Raw genomic sequence first — 13,766 nt, 5'->3', positions numbered from 1 at the left:
TTTTGAGTATTTAACCCTCCCACAATCTCACGGGCACTCGTTTCAAGTTTCAAGTTTATTGAGATTTTGATTTAAACGCAATATCAAATATTTTCAATGCGAATAACAAAAATAAATTTGGGGAAATAAATAAAGCCATTTCAACAATAAACATACAAACATATCCATAGATGATTAAAATTACATAAGGAGTACAAGGATAAACTACATTTGTTTAAAAATGCGTTCTCCGCGCCTGCTCATAAATTTGTTGACTGGAAGGATCCAGCAATGTGGCCAGATGCCATTCAGGACAAAGACAGAGAAAGAATTGTGCAATTTGGATTAATGATGGAAGATGATTTAAAGCAAATGGCACAGTCTATGAGTAAAGATCTTGACGGACGTTCTTTTTATGAATATCTCCTCTATGCCAAATCACCCAATGGACGTGAGAAGATTTTAAGGGACTGGCTTAGGTGGAGCATTAGCAGAAAAGTATGTGTGTATTCAGCCCATGGAAGAAGGGGGGGGCGTCAGGGGGGGGAAGGGGTGAGTGGGGGGCCCAATAGGATTGCTCAGTAAGGGGCCCAGAAATTTCTGATGGCGGCCCTGTGTGCCCGGCAGAGCTTTTTTACTTTTTTTTAACTTAGCTGACTGTGTTTTTTTACTTCGCGAGCCTGTGGTTTTAACCCGTTTTAAACCTGTGGGTTTAAACCATGAGCTCGTGCTGCAGGGAGGAGCAGGCAAGTCGGGGCTGAGCAAGGCAGGCAAGTCAAGCCTGAACAGGGCAGATGAGTCAGGCCTGAACAGGGCAGGTGAGTTGGGGCTGAACAGGGCAGGTGAGTCGGGGCTGAACAGGGCAGGAGAATTGGGGCAGAAAGGCAGGAGAAGTCAGCAGAGAGCAGGAAAGGTCGTGAGCAACTGGTCCCCACCAGTCGCTTCTTTTTGGATCAGCCAGCCCAGTCGGTGTGCCTGGAAAAGTTTAGTGAATCGCACCCTCCCTACTTTGCATGCCGTTTACCCTCATTTGCATGCGCAGATCAGAATCAGATCGGCCACGAGGTTAGTGAATCAGGTGGGGGGTCGCAAAGGGGTCACAAACCGATCGGTATATGATCGGTTTGCTTAGTGAACATAGCCCGTAGTGTGGAAAGGGTGGGGGGAGGGAGGCAACACGGATCTAAATATTGAAGGTGTTGATGCTACTTTGTAATACCTCCTGTTGTTCCAGTACTGAGGCTCCCACTCACATATACCCAGCTCTGCCAATGCACCTCACCCCGACCCTGTGTACCTCCTGCTATTCCAGTACCAAGCCCCCACACAGTAGCATAGTAAGGGGGTATGGGGGTGGGGCAGTCTGCCCCGGGTGCCGCCTTGATGGGAATGCTGGCACCCGTCCTCCTCTCCGCCTCCCTGCTCCTTCCCAGCCCCCCCCCACTACCACACATGCACGCCCCTTCCCTTCTCAAATACCTCTTTAACGTTCCCAGTGCGAGCTTACGCCAGTGTCAGCTCTTCCTCTGACTTCACTCTCTGCTCCCGTGACTAGGAAGTGACATCAGAGGAAGAGCTGACACTGGTGCGAGCAGCAGGTTGGGGTTGTTACTCGTGCTGAGAATTTTAAAGAGGTATAGGGAAGGGGGGCACATGCGGGGCAGGAGAAGGCTGGAAGGGAACGGGTGGGGGCAGAGAAGAGGTTGGGTGGGGGCATCTCTCACCCTCGCTATATCACTGCCCCCACACTCATACCTAGCTCTGCCGATGCACCTCACCCCTACCCTGTGTACCTCCTGCTATTCCAATACCGAGACCCACATGTGTACCCAAATCTATCAATGCACCTCACTCCTACCCTCTGTACCTCTTGCTGTTCTGGTACGAAGAGATCTCCCCGCAGCAACTTTTTGGTGTTCTCTTTATCTTCACAAATATGACAAACCCTATGCTTTTTGTTTGTTCAGTGTGAGGATTACACAGCTGTTGCACCTTGGCAGTGTGAGAAGTCTCCAGACATGTAACTGGTTGAGAAGGCAACTCTCACACAAGATGGCTTACTGCAGGCCCTGTTGGTTTTTCTTGTTTTACAGTAATTACCAATGCATTCAGCCTTAAAGCTTTAAAGGAAAGCCCAGTCAGGACTACCTTATTCCTTAGTCCAGAATTTCTCACATACACCCAGCCAATGAAATTTATAGAATATCCACAATGACTATGCATGAGCGATTTAAACACAACAGAGACAGAACATGCAAACCTTTCTCATGCACAGTCATTGTGAATATTCTGAATATCTCACTGGCTGCGTGTGTCTCAAGTACTGGTTTGAGGATCCACGCACAAGGTAGTCAGCCAGGGTGGCAGCAAGCTGCTGCAAAGGTAAACAACAGCCACAGATGTGTAGTTACCAATGCTTACACATGCAAAGCCCTGACCTGGATGTCTCATTTGGCATGTAGATGCCCAATGCAAATGAGACTTCGTAGGTGGCTCAGATATAACTCTACCACATTAGCTTTTACTAGGGACTGTTTCATAATAATAATAATAACTTTATTTTTGTATACCGCCATACCCAGGGAGTTCTAGGCGGTTCACATCTGTTAATCAGAGTTACAAGAGGTTCACACCAATTGATCAAAGCTGCAAGCAACGAAGTAGTTGAGGTTAGAAGGAGTAGGAAAGAGTAGGTCATGGGGGGAATAGGTTGGGGTAGTACAGTAGAGGGGGGTAGGAGGAGGTTTCGGTTCATTGAAGAGGGGCATTAAGGGTCCTGTCCATAGAATAGGTGAGTTTTGAGTAATTTTCTAAAGCCGAGGTAGGTGGGGGCCATTGTCTTTGACTACATCACTCAGAGTGTCCTTGTGATGTCATGATGCACTATGACTCCCCTCACACCAAAGTCAGCTACCGCATAATTGCATTCTAATTTCAGGGCAGATTACAAAGTTCTAGCAAAAAATATAAACATGGCCAAATGGTGAAGAGTCCAGCAAACAGGTTTTTCTCTAACATTCTCTAATGGTCACTCTACATAAGATGTACCCAAGTCATAACTGGTAGACACAGAGACGTTCACAAGGCTGTACTATCACCTGCAAAACTAATAAACCCTGCAAGACTTCCTAAGAAATGGAAGAGATTCATTACTTACCATTGCTGCACCTCCTTCTCTGTAACTGCAAGACAAGAACAAAAGAAGTTACTATCTATAACAGAGAAAGCAGCTTAATTTTTCCTCCATGGCATCATGATATGCAGTGAGATGGCTGCCATTTAATAGTAATGGGGGTCATCTATGAGTGAAAGCAAAGCAGGTGCCTGTTTCAAGCTTACTTTATAAAGACATTGGGTACCTAAGGGTACACTGGCAGAAATCATGACTAGAGTGAACCTGTGGACATCTACACAAGTTTGGGACCCCTAGACCCATCCCCTCAAAAATTAATATGAGAAAATTGTGCAACTGCACATATTTTATAAAGAACATGTGTACTTTGGACTCTGCACCTATATTCTGACTCTACTTTGTTCTAAGAACATGTAACCACTGGATTAATTTTATGAAAATATGTGAAAATATGGTTACCATATTTTTCTGCAGGAAACCCTGGACACTTGACCCCGCCCTGTTCTGCCTCCAGCCCCACCCCAGCCCCGCTCCAGTCAGCCCTCAGTCCCACCCCCACAAAGCTTCCTCTCTTCTTCCAGACGAGGTCCAGCCACGTCTGGAGGGCCTGGAACATGCGCAGATATGTGTGACATCATCCGCACATGCTCAGAAACCCTCCAGATGCGGCCAGAGCTCATCAGGGCTTTCCAAAACCCAGACAAATGCCAGGTTTTGGAAAGTCCGTTTGGGAGCCCAGACAGTCCTCTAAAAAGAGAACACATCTGGGTTTTCCCGGACATCTGGTAACCCTACATGAAAAGAACATTAAATTACTCCCCAAATATATACATTTATCATATTTCTAGTGAGACACATACATACACATATAAATGCCACTTTGAAAATCCACATAACTTCTAGTTATATGTTTAAAAAGTTATATTTGCCTGTAATAACACAAGCAAGGGTTGGCTCTGGACCTGTGCAAACACAACCTGAAGCATCCCAAGTTTCCCTTTAAAATTTGATAATCCGCTTATCATTTTTCTAGGCGGCGTACATTGTTAAAATAATTAGGGCTACATAAAAACAAAACAGACACAGACGTACTGCAAAAAAACTGTCTCTTTATTCACCTCCCTGAGGTGCAGGTCCCTTGGCAGAGTAGGGTGGGAGGTTCTAGACCCGGCCAGCTATTCACCCCCCTAGGGTGTGCACCCAGGGCAGTCTGTCTCCCCACCCCGCCCTGCCCTTGGTATGCCACTGGTCAAGGCATATACTGGGGGTTATGTCCCCATATTCATGTGAACAGAGTGCTTGCTTTCAGATATGTAAATAGAGTGTATTTCTTTAGGATAAGCTCCCAGAGTGCACTGCTGTTCGCCCGGTGGGCTGAACCCCCCCCCCCCCCTTCTTGCGTGTTTTCTCTTATGCAATCTGTTAGCAGACTCCATCTTAGCTAGCACAGGGACATAGTTACACCTAGTTACACCTTTGAATTTGTTAGCCAAAATACAGCTTAGTGAGAGACGCTGGAGCACAGTATTACCAATTCACAAAGTGTGTGATATACATTCCCAACTTGGCCTAACTTTAGGAGGTGTTTGTTGAGTGTAGATTCTGTGGAAGAATAAATCCTTCAGAACAACTGAACTGTATGTTTATTTATTTCTTTTAAGTTTGATATTAAAGAAACTTGTTCAAGGAATCACAGAGTCCAGCCTGGTAATATTATAAGTTACAAGTTCAATGAGTTTATGCTGACTGGAATCCTCTGGAATAGGGGTACCAGATTTTACTTTACGCCGGACCCCTAGATCCACCCCCCAGGCCCGCCCAGTTCTACCCATCCCCTCAAAAATTAATATGAGAAAAGAAAGGAATGCCAATTTAATAAAGGAAAGGCAAGCAGTCACACCAACTATAGGATACAGAATGTAGGGGGAGGGATTATCAAGGAAAGCAATGTGAGCAGCAGTATTTCAGCGCACATCCCTGTAATTATCAGCTCCCTGCCACTCCCAGCACTGGACCAAAAGCCTGTGAAAAGATAAGTTTTCAATTGTTCCCAAAATTTCAGGTAAGAATGATCATCACAAAAAAAAGGAAGGCAGTGAATTCCAAAGGGATACAGCTATAAAAGAGAGAACATAAGGCATGTGAATTCCAGGCAAGCACAGATAACAGATGGGAGTCACAAAAAACCTTCTTAAGCTGTCCTTAATGCCCAAGCTAGAACATAAGGAACAGCCAGAGAAGATAAATAAGGGATGTTATCAGATGAGCTGATTGAGACAGCCCAAAATGCTGAAGGTAAATAAAACAGGATCTTCTTACTGCTGCTACTTGTTTATTATAAGAAAGTGAAAATCTAACTGTACTCTAAGATATTTAAATGATTCCACTAAAATTATCAGCTTAGCCGATAACATGGGGGCAAGCAAGGACCTGGACAGCCAACCAAGAAACCAAGTAGCAGTGGCTTTAGCATGAATAAGGAATAAACATTGGAAATAGGGTGGATGGGAGGGAGGAGGGAAAAAATGGTTTCTCATGTATTTATTGATGGATGTAAGTGCTGTTTTTCAAATTATTTGTATATATTCCTTTATGCAGTGTTTAGACTGAAAAATTAATAAAGATATATTAAAAAAAATTATTGTTCAACGCTTTGTAATCTTTGAAAAAAGTGATTTTATCAAATATGAAATAAACTTGAAACTTGGAGTTCTCTTTTCAGAAAAAGTTGTCCTGATTATACTAAACAGCCTTTTACTTGGCACACCTATGGAAGGAATGACCAGAAAGGCTTTACAGGGGGTGCTGAAAAGTTCTCCGCCCAATCAACCAACTTCCTAAATTCCAAGCTAATGTATTATGCAATTTTGGTTATCAAAAGAAGCACCTAGTTTTTGGCATTGGAAGAACCAGTTTCATCGTCTATTGTTATTTGAGACTTGGGAAGTTAGGCGTTCGGCTAGAAAAATTTGTATGTTTATGGAAATTTGGGATCCATATATTCAGAATCTTTCAACTACGGCAAGAAGTTTAATTCTTAATGATTTACATTGAAGATATGATTATTTATTTAAAATTCCAGTTCTTTATTTTTATTATTCTTTATTTTTGTCAACGTTCATTAGGTTGGGGGGGGGTTAATTTTTGGGTTATTTTATTTCTTTAATAAAAGGTTTACACATAATTTAGGGGGGTAGGGAAGGGAGGATGGGGGGGAGAGGTGAATAGGGAAAAGGAAGGGGGGTAGGAAATAGGGGGAGGGTATTGAGAGATGCAATGGGTAATTTGGAAATATATTTTGAAGAAATGAAAGACATTTGATGGAAATTAATATGATGAATTTTAATGTAATGACTATTTTATTGTATTATATTATTGCATATTTACTGATTTCTTCAATAAAATGTTATAAATTTAAAAAATTATTTATTTATATAACCATGTCAAGAAGCAAACACTGTAATTATGGAAAACATGTATAGTGTATTTATTATTCATATTGAGTTTCAGACTATTATTCAGCCAAATATGAATAATATATTCAGTGTACTATTCAGTTTGAATACAAGTATTCAGTACAGTTCTAGAAATACATATACAGTAACAGAAATACACAAACCTTTTGTGTGAAACAAAGAGAACCCCTCCCCCTCTCAACCCCATTGGTTCCACCAAAGAACTGGGTCTTCAGTTCTTGATAAACATAGCTCTAGTAAGAGGGATTTCTTAATTTCAGTTTCCAGGTCTTAAGTAGCTGAATTGTCCTTCACAGTGCACTTGAGGATGAGAAGAATCCCATGCTGCACAAAAATCAAATGGATTTGAAAGACTGTCCCCAATGTTTTCTTTTTTGGGGAGGTTCTGTAGTTTCACGTAGGGCTCCTTTTACTAAGCTGCATTAGCGTTTTTTAGCACAGGCAGCATTTTAGCGTGTGCTAAACCCACCCTACATGGCTAGAACTAATGCCAGCTCAAAGCTGGCATTAAGGTCTAGCGTGCGCAGCAATTTAGCACATGCTATTAGAAACATAGAAATAGACGGCAGATAAGGGCCATGGCCCATCCAGTCTGCCCACCCCAAAGACCCTCCCCTACCTTTCTCTGAGAATAGATCCCATGTGTTTGTCCCATTTGGCCTTAAAATCAGGCACGCTGCTGGCCTCAATAACCTGAAGTGGAAGACCATTCCAGCGATCAACCACCCTTTCAGTGAAAAAGAATTTCCTGGTCTCCCCATGCAGTTTCCTGCCCCTAATTTTCCACGGATGCCCCCTTGTTGCCGCTGGACGGAAGATATCTTCTTCCACCTCGATGCGGCCCGTGAGATACTTGAATGTCTCGATCATGTCGCCCCTCTCTCTGCACTCCTCGAGCGAGTATAGCTGTAATTTATCCAGCCGTTCTTCGTACGGGAGATCCTTGAGTCCCGAGACCATCCGGGTGGTCATTCTCTGGACCGACTCCAGTCTCAGCACATCCTTGCGAGAATGCGGCCTCCAGAATTGTACACAGTATTCCAGGTGGGGCCTCACCATGGATCTATACAATGGCATAATGACTTCCGGCTTACGGCTGATGAAACCCCTGCGTATGCAACCTATGATTTGTCTGCGCGTTAAAGCCCTAATGCGGATTAGTAAAAGGAGCCCTTAAATCCCGATCATCTGAAGACTGGAATGAATCATGTGAATATTCCACAAGTTAATGTGCATTTAAAAAGAATCCCATTTTCACCTCAGTCTGTTTTAATTCATCTGTTATCTATTTATTATTTATTTATTTTAAATTTTCCATACCGCTTTATTCCAAAATGTTTTACAATAGTTACATACATAAAATATTGAAACAGGTTAGAACAGATAAAAACAAAAGCAGAAAGATTCAGGGCTCCTTTTACAAGGGTGCGTTAGCGGTTTAACGCACGTAATACCGTGCGCTAAACTGCCGGCCGCGCTAGCTGCTACCGCCTCCTCTTGAGCAGACGGTAGTTTTTCGGCTAGCGCGAGGGTTAGCGCGTGATGAAAAGTCACGCACGTTAATCCCGCAAACGTGCCTTCGTAAAAGGAGCCCCCAGTCTTTGCAACAGGTCAAATGCTCAAAGAAATGCATCAACGAACAATTGCGTTTTCAGCAATTTCCTGAATGAACTCCTATCCCCACATTTCCAAATTTGACCAACAAGGCCATGCCACAGTTTTACTCCTGCACATGAAAAGGTCATGGCATCCGTTTCCACATACTTGGGATTGGCCTTTGTTTTCAACAGTGCTGAGTTCTTAGAGCGCGATGATCTTATAATTTAAACATTAGGTCGGTGTATGTGGCAATGTATGAAATGTATCTTTGAAAAGATGTAAAAATCACTCTAAGATTTTATTCCACATCATCAGACACGCTATTGAGGTAAAGAAGTCAAAAAGCTCTAAAAGAAATATCAAATTGTTCATCAAAATCCATTGCTGAACATTAAGTCCCTTAATATTACCCACTTCCAAAATGAAAAGCAGCATAGCTCTCTTTTGCACTTACAAATGTTCTGCATGTAGCATGTTACACGTTGGCCAACAACGTTGACCAAAAACCCACCATACTTCAATGACGCACAAACTTACAAACCTGTTTTACCTTATGTTAGGCTATGTCCATACGGAAAATGATATAATTTAAACCACCATAAGCACGCCTTCTCGGAAAATGCTGCAATTTTTAAAACACCCTATGTCCACTGTCTATATCTCCAAATCTGTATGTTATGACTATACTGTAAAAGCTGAAATTTATACTTCTATGTACACCAAGTTTGTTTTTCCCACCAAAGTTTGTCTTACTGATACTGTGAATGTAATCTTGCAACCTGTTCTGGGCTCCTTTGGGAGGACGGGCTAAATAAATGAATCACTAAATAAACAAATGATGATGCAGACCCAGTTCACATGGAACAACAGGTAGCAAGATGTGGTGCCGGAAGAATGTTTAAAATGTACAACTAATATTCTTGATATGTTAATCAATATTGTTATGAAAGCTTTGGAGAATAAAGTGTCGGAGCAAAGCAACTCATGTCATGTACCACTGAAGCCTCGGGACTTTTGCTATGTTGGCCCCATTATCTCATGAGACAATGAACTTGACTTTTCAATTTGCCAGCATTTCTGAGAGAGCTTTGTCTGGGTGACCTCCTGTGTAACTTCCATTAGAGAATGACACGGTGAAAAAATTCATCACCGTTCCCGAACCCACGGATAACCGCGGGAAACCATCTTCATGTCATTCTTTAAGGAGAGAGGGAAGAATCAGAGTATGAATAGCCACAACCACTGACCCACAAGCTTTGCTCTGAAGAATGCTGGTGTAGAAGGATTGAAGTTGAGATAGGCACTACAGAATGACAGTCTCTGGTATCCAGAGCAGATATTGTGATGTCATAATGCCTCATTCCACCAGTGCCTAAGAGCCAATCACATCAGTGATGTCACAATGGCTTCATTATCCTTGGCTCACATAAGAATCAGAGTATGAATGAGCTCAGCCACTGACCCTCAAGCTTTGCTTTGAAGAATGCTGGTATAGAAGGACTGAGGTTGAAATAGACACTACAGAATGACAGTCTCTGGTATCCAGAGCAGATATTGTGATATCATAATGCCTCATTCCACCAGTGCCTAAGAGCCAATCACATCAGTGATGTCACAATGGCTTCATTATCCTTGGCTCACATAAGAATCAGAGTATGAATGGCCACAACCACTGACCCGCAAGCTTTGCTTTGAAGAATGCTGGTGTAGAAGGACCGAGGTTGAAATAGACACTAGAAAATGACATGGGATTATTTCCCGCGGTTATCCACGGGGACGGGAACGGTGATGAATTTTGTCACCATGTCATTCTCTAACTTCCATTAAAATACAATGTAAAATAGCAAACTGTTGGTGGAAATCATCACTGATCCAGTGGGTGGCAAGACTTACAAAGGATTCAGTGGTGTTTCAAGAAGTCCATGAATCAGCAGCGAGGGAAATTCTTTGAGGTCTATTAATGGCATCTTGCACATTAACTTTAATCCGTTCATACACTGAAAGGATAATCTTTTCTGAAAAATATTTTCATGTTGACATTCTGTATCTAAGCTCTAGAATGGATGTCAGCTTTTTTTTAAAGCTAATATCTTCAACAATGGAGAAAGTGTGAACATCAATGGATATCATTTCAATTGATTGCCTCTTGCACTCTCCGGACCTCTGAGTCAACTGCGAGTATGTCCCATTGCTTTTTTTTTTTTTAACATAAATTCATTTAAGTTTGGTTGACTTTCCAGTTTCTTATTTGCACTTTGAACTGGCAGCAACTCACATTTCACCAGCGTGCTTCTATATTTCTTGATATGTTTACGCTTTCAATTATTATTTAAATCCATATCTATAAAATGGAAAGATTTATGGCATTACAAAAGGGTTATTTCAAGAAATTTCAGGATGTATGGAAACCATTAACAAAATATTGTACGGAGTAGCTGAGTTTGTTTCCCTTAATTTTATTAGTATTAATTGGGTAGGGTGGGGATATTTTATTAATACCGTACATATTTATATTATACTGGATTATATGCTAGGGAGGGAGGGAATGGGGAGTGATAAGATTTTAAGTAATGTGCAAATGATAGTTTGTAAGTGATATATTTATTGTTAATGTGATTGAATATATGTAACACTTAATGTAATCTTAAAAATGAATAAAGAATATAAAAAAAAAGTCAGAAAAAAACCAATTATTATTTAAAGCAGAGGTTGTCAAGTTTTATGACTCGCTTATGCTACGAGAAATTGATGTCTTGCACATGATGCATCTTGAATCATCATCCATGACTGTAAAGTACTTCCATGCGGGACTTTGTTTATTCATTTTAAGTACCGTAATATTTACCCACTCTTCTATAAATTATGACACTTAAAATAGCCAAATTATACAAGATATTAGAACTGACATATGAACATTTGCTACACAACACAAAAATCTAACTGGAAGTGATAAAGTATAAACAGAAATTCATATTAGCCCAACATAAATACCAGAGAATCTTATGTAAAACTTGAATAGTGTATTTATTATTCATATTGGGTTTCAGACTATTATTTGGACAAATATGACTAATATATTCAGTGTACTATTCAAGGCCAAACCAGTTTGAATACGAGTATTCAGTACAGTTCCTGCCTAATTACACACCTGTGAAAGAGACTGCAGAAAGAACCTAGGACTGCAGCGCTCTCCCACCCTCCTGAGAGAGAGCGAGAGAGACTGCAAGAGGATGACAAGACTGCAGCACTCTCACACCGCCTATGGAAAGGCACATGGAGGGCGTCAGAACGATTACACGTTCACCTGTTCCAAAGAAAGGTTCAGAACCATAACAGTCGCACAGTTTCTAGGAAGATGGCAGGGAAGATTGCAGTATAAGCATACCCCCTTATGGACAGAGCACCTCTGCTAAGACTTCCTTCTATGTGATCCTGAAGGGGTCCTCATACTGTGCTCATGCAGGACATATGCAGAAACATTGGGCCAGATTCTATAAACAGCACCTAAGGAGAGTGTGGTGCAATGGTTAGAGCTACAGCCTCAGCTCCCTGAGGTTGTGGGTTCAAACCCTGCACTGCCCCAGGTACATTAGATAGATTGTGAGCCCACCGGGACAGACAGGGAAAATTGCTTGAGTACCTGAATAAATTCATATAAACTGTTCTGAGCTCCCCTAGAAGAACAGTATAGAAAATTGAATAAATAAACAGTGTGAAAAAAAAAAAATAAGCACCGCTCCGCGCAATTGTCAATAAACCGCTATGTGTCGCTTATAAAATCACACCTAGTGTGGCCTAAGTGGACTTAGGCATTTTAGGTGCCATGGAGGTAAGCGCTGGTACATTAGGCCAGGTTTTACTGGGCCTAACTCGGACACCTAGCGACACACAAGTCAACCATGCCTATTCTCCGCCCCTAACCATACCTACTGTTCGCCAGATCTCTTCTTTTTTTACATTTTCGAAAGTGTTTGAAGGCTTACCTTTTTCAGAATGCATTTCAAAATTTGCAATGGGAATAATTATTAGTTCTGTATTTAAATCTAATATGTGAAGAACAAATTTGTAATATATTGCAACATTTTTGGATGTTGGATTAAATCAGTGGTCTCAAACTCAAACCCTTTGTGGGGCCACATTTTGGATTTGTAGGTACTTGGAGGGCCGCAGAAAAAATAGTTAATGTCTTATTAAAGAAATGACAATTTTGCATGAGGTAAAACTCTTTATAGTTTATAAAACTATCCTTTAACAGTTAAAAGGAAAGATATATAAACTATAAAGAGTTTTACCTCATGCAAAATTGTCATTTCTTTAATAAGACATTAACTATTTTTTCTGCGGCCCTCCAAGTACTCTATTTTTTCTGCAGCACTCACATTTAAAGTTCAATATCTTTTCTTTCTCAAAACTGGCACATTTCAATCACTAAATTGAAAATAAAATCATTTTCCTACCTTTGTTTGGTAATTTCATCAATCTCTGGTTGCACTTTATTCTTCTGACTGTGCATCCAATACTTCTTCCCTTCTTTCAGCCTCCTGTATGCTTCCTCTCCTCCAGACCTCATTCCCTCCCCAAACTTTTTCTTTCTTTCTCTGCTGTCTTTCTCTGATTCCATGCACCATTTTTTACTTTGTTTCTGGTTCCCTGTCCTCCCTCCTTCTTTCTTCCTTCCTCCGTGCCCCATTTTTTGCTTTTTTGTCTGGCTCCCTGTCCCCACCCCACCTTCTTTCTTTCTTTCTTCCTTCTTTCCTGCCCTCCCCCATGCCACCGCCGCCGCGGAATAGGCTGCTGCCGCTGCCACTATCGGGAACAGGCAGAGATCTCCCTGCTTCTCTTCTGCACCAGGCCGACCAACTCTCGCTGCTCGACGTCAATTCTAACATCGGAAAGTACGTTCCGGGCAGCCAGGCAGTGATTGGCTAGCCAGAACGTCCTCTCGACGTCAGAATTGACGTCAGGCTGCGAGAGTTGGTCGGCCCTGCAGGGAAGAGAACAGTGGACCACCCCCCCCCCCTTGGTACGCCACTGGAGCAGCAGTGTGTCTGGCCGGCTCGTTCGTTCAAAGCCGCGTGTGGCAGCTCCTTGCGAGATCTGTGCCTGCGTCTGAAGCCTCTCTGATGTTGTGACATCAGAGAGGCTTCCGATGCAGGAGTGGATAGCGCAAGGAGCCGTCAACCCGCGGCTTTGAACGAACGAGCCGGCTGCTGCTCCAAAAGGAAGACAATGATCACCTCCAGACTGCGGGCCGCAAATAAAACCTGGAGAGCCACATACGGCCCGTGGGCCGCGTGTTTGAGACCGCTGGATTAAATAGTTTCCAATCTTTGATACTCCTCCCTCAATGATTGTGGACTAATTAACAGTAGAAAGAATGTTTAATTTTTCTTATATTGTCTTATATGATTTGCTGTATGATGGATACTGTTTTATTTCATTATGATTGTTATCATAAAAATTTAAACTCAATAAAGATAAAGTAACAAAATTTGTATACAGTATATTGCAGATTAGGTTTTTTTTCTTTTAATTTAAGTTATAGGGTTATGTAAACTGACTGACTGTTTTTAGGATGT

At 41.9% G+C, this 13,766-nt stretch overlaps 1 protein-coding gene across 2 annotated transcripts in view; it reads right to left on the bottom strand.

Moving 5' to 3' along the window:
- Positions 1-13,766, bottom strand: part of NCS1 (neuronal calcium sensor 1) — a 78,169-nt gene that overhangs the window by 43,945 nt on the left and 20,458 nt on the right. For both annotated transcript variants that reach the window (XM_033961352.1, XM_033961351.1), the window contains exon 2: positions 3,137-3,161. In XM_033961352.1, the coding sequence (XP_033817243.1) occupies positions 3,137-3,161 (25 nt within the window). The remainder of the gene's footprint in view (positions 1-3,136; positions 3,162-13,766) is intronic.

Source organism: Geotrypetes seraphini, chromosome 10 (genome assembly GCF_902459505.1).
Source record: "Geotrypetes seraphini chromosome 10, aGeoSer1.1, whole genome shotgun sequence".
Classification (NCBI taxonomy): domain Eukaryota; kingdom Metazoa; phylum Chordata; class Amphibia; order Gymnophiona; family Dermophiidae; genus Geotrypetes; species Geotrypetes seraphini.
This window is presented reverse-complemented; position numbering and strand designations above follow the sequence as displayed.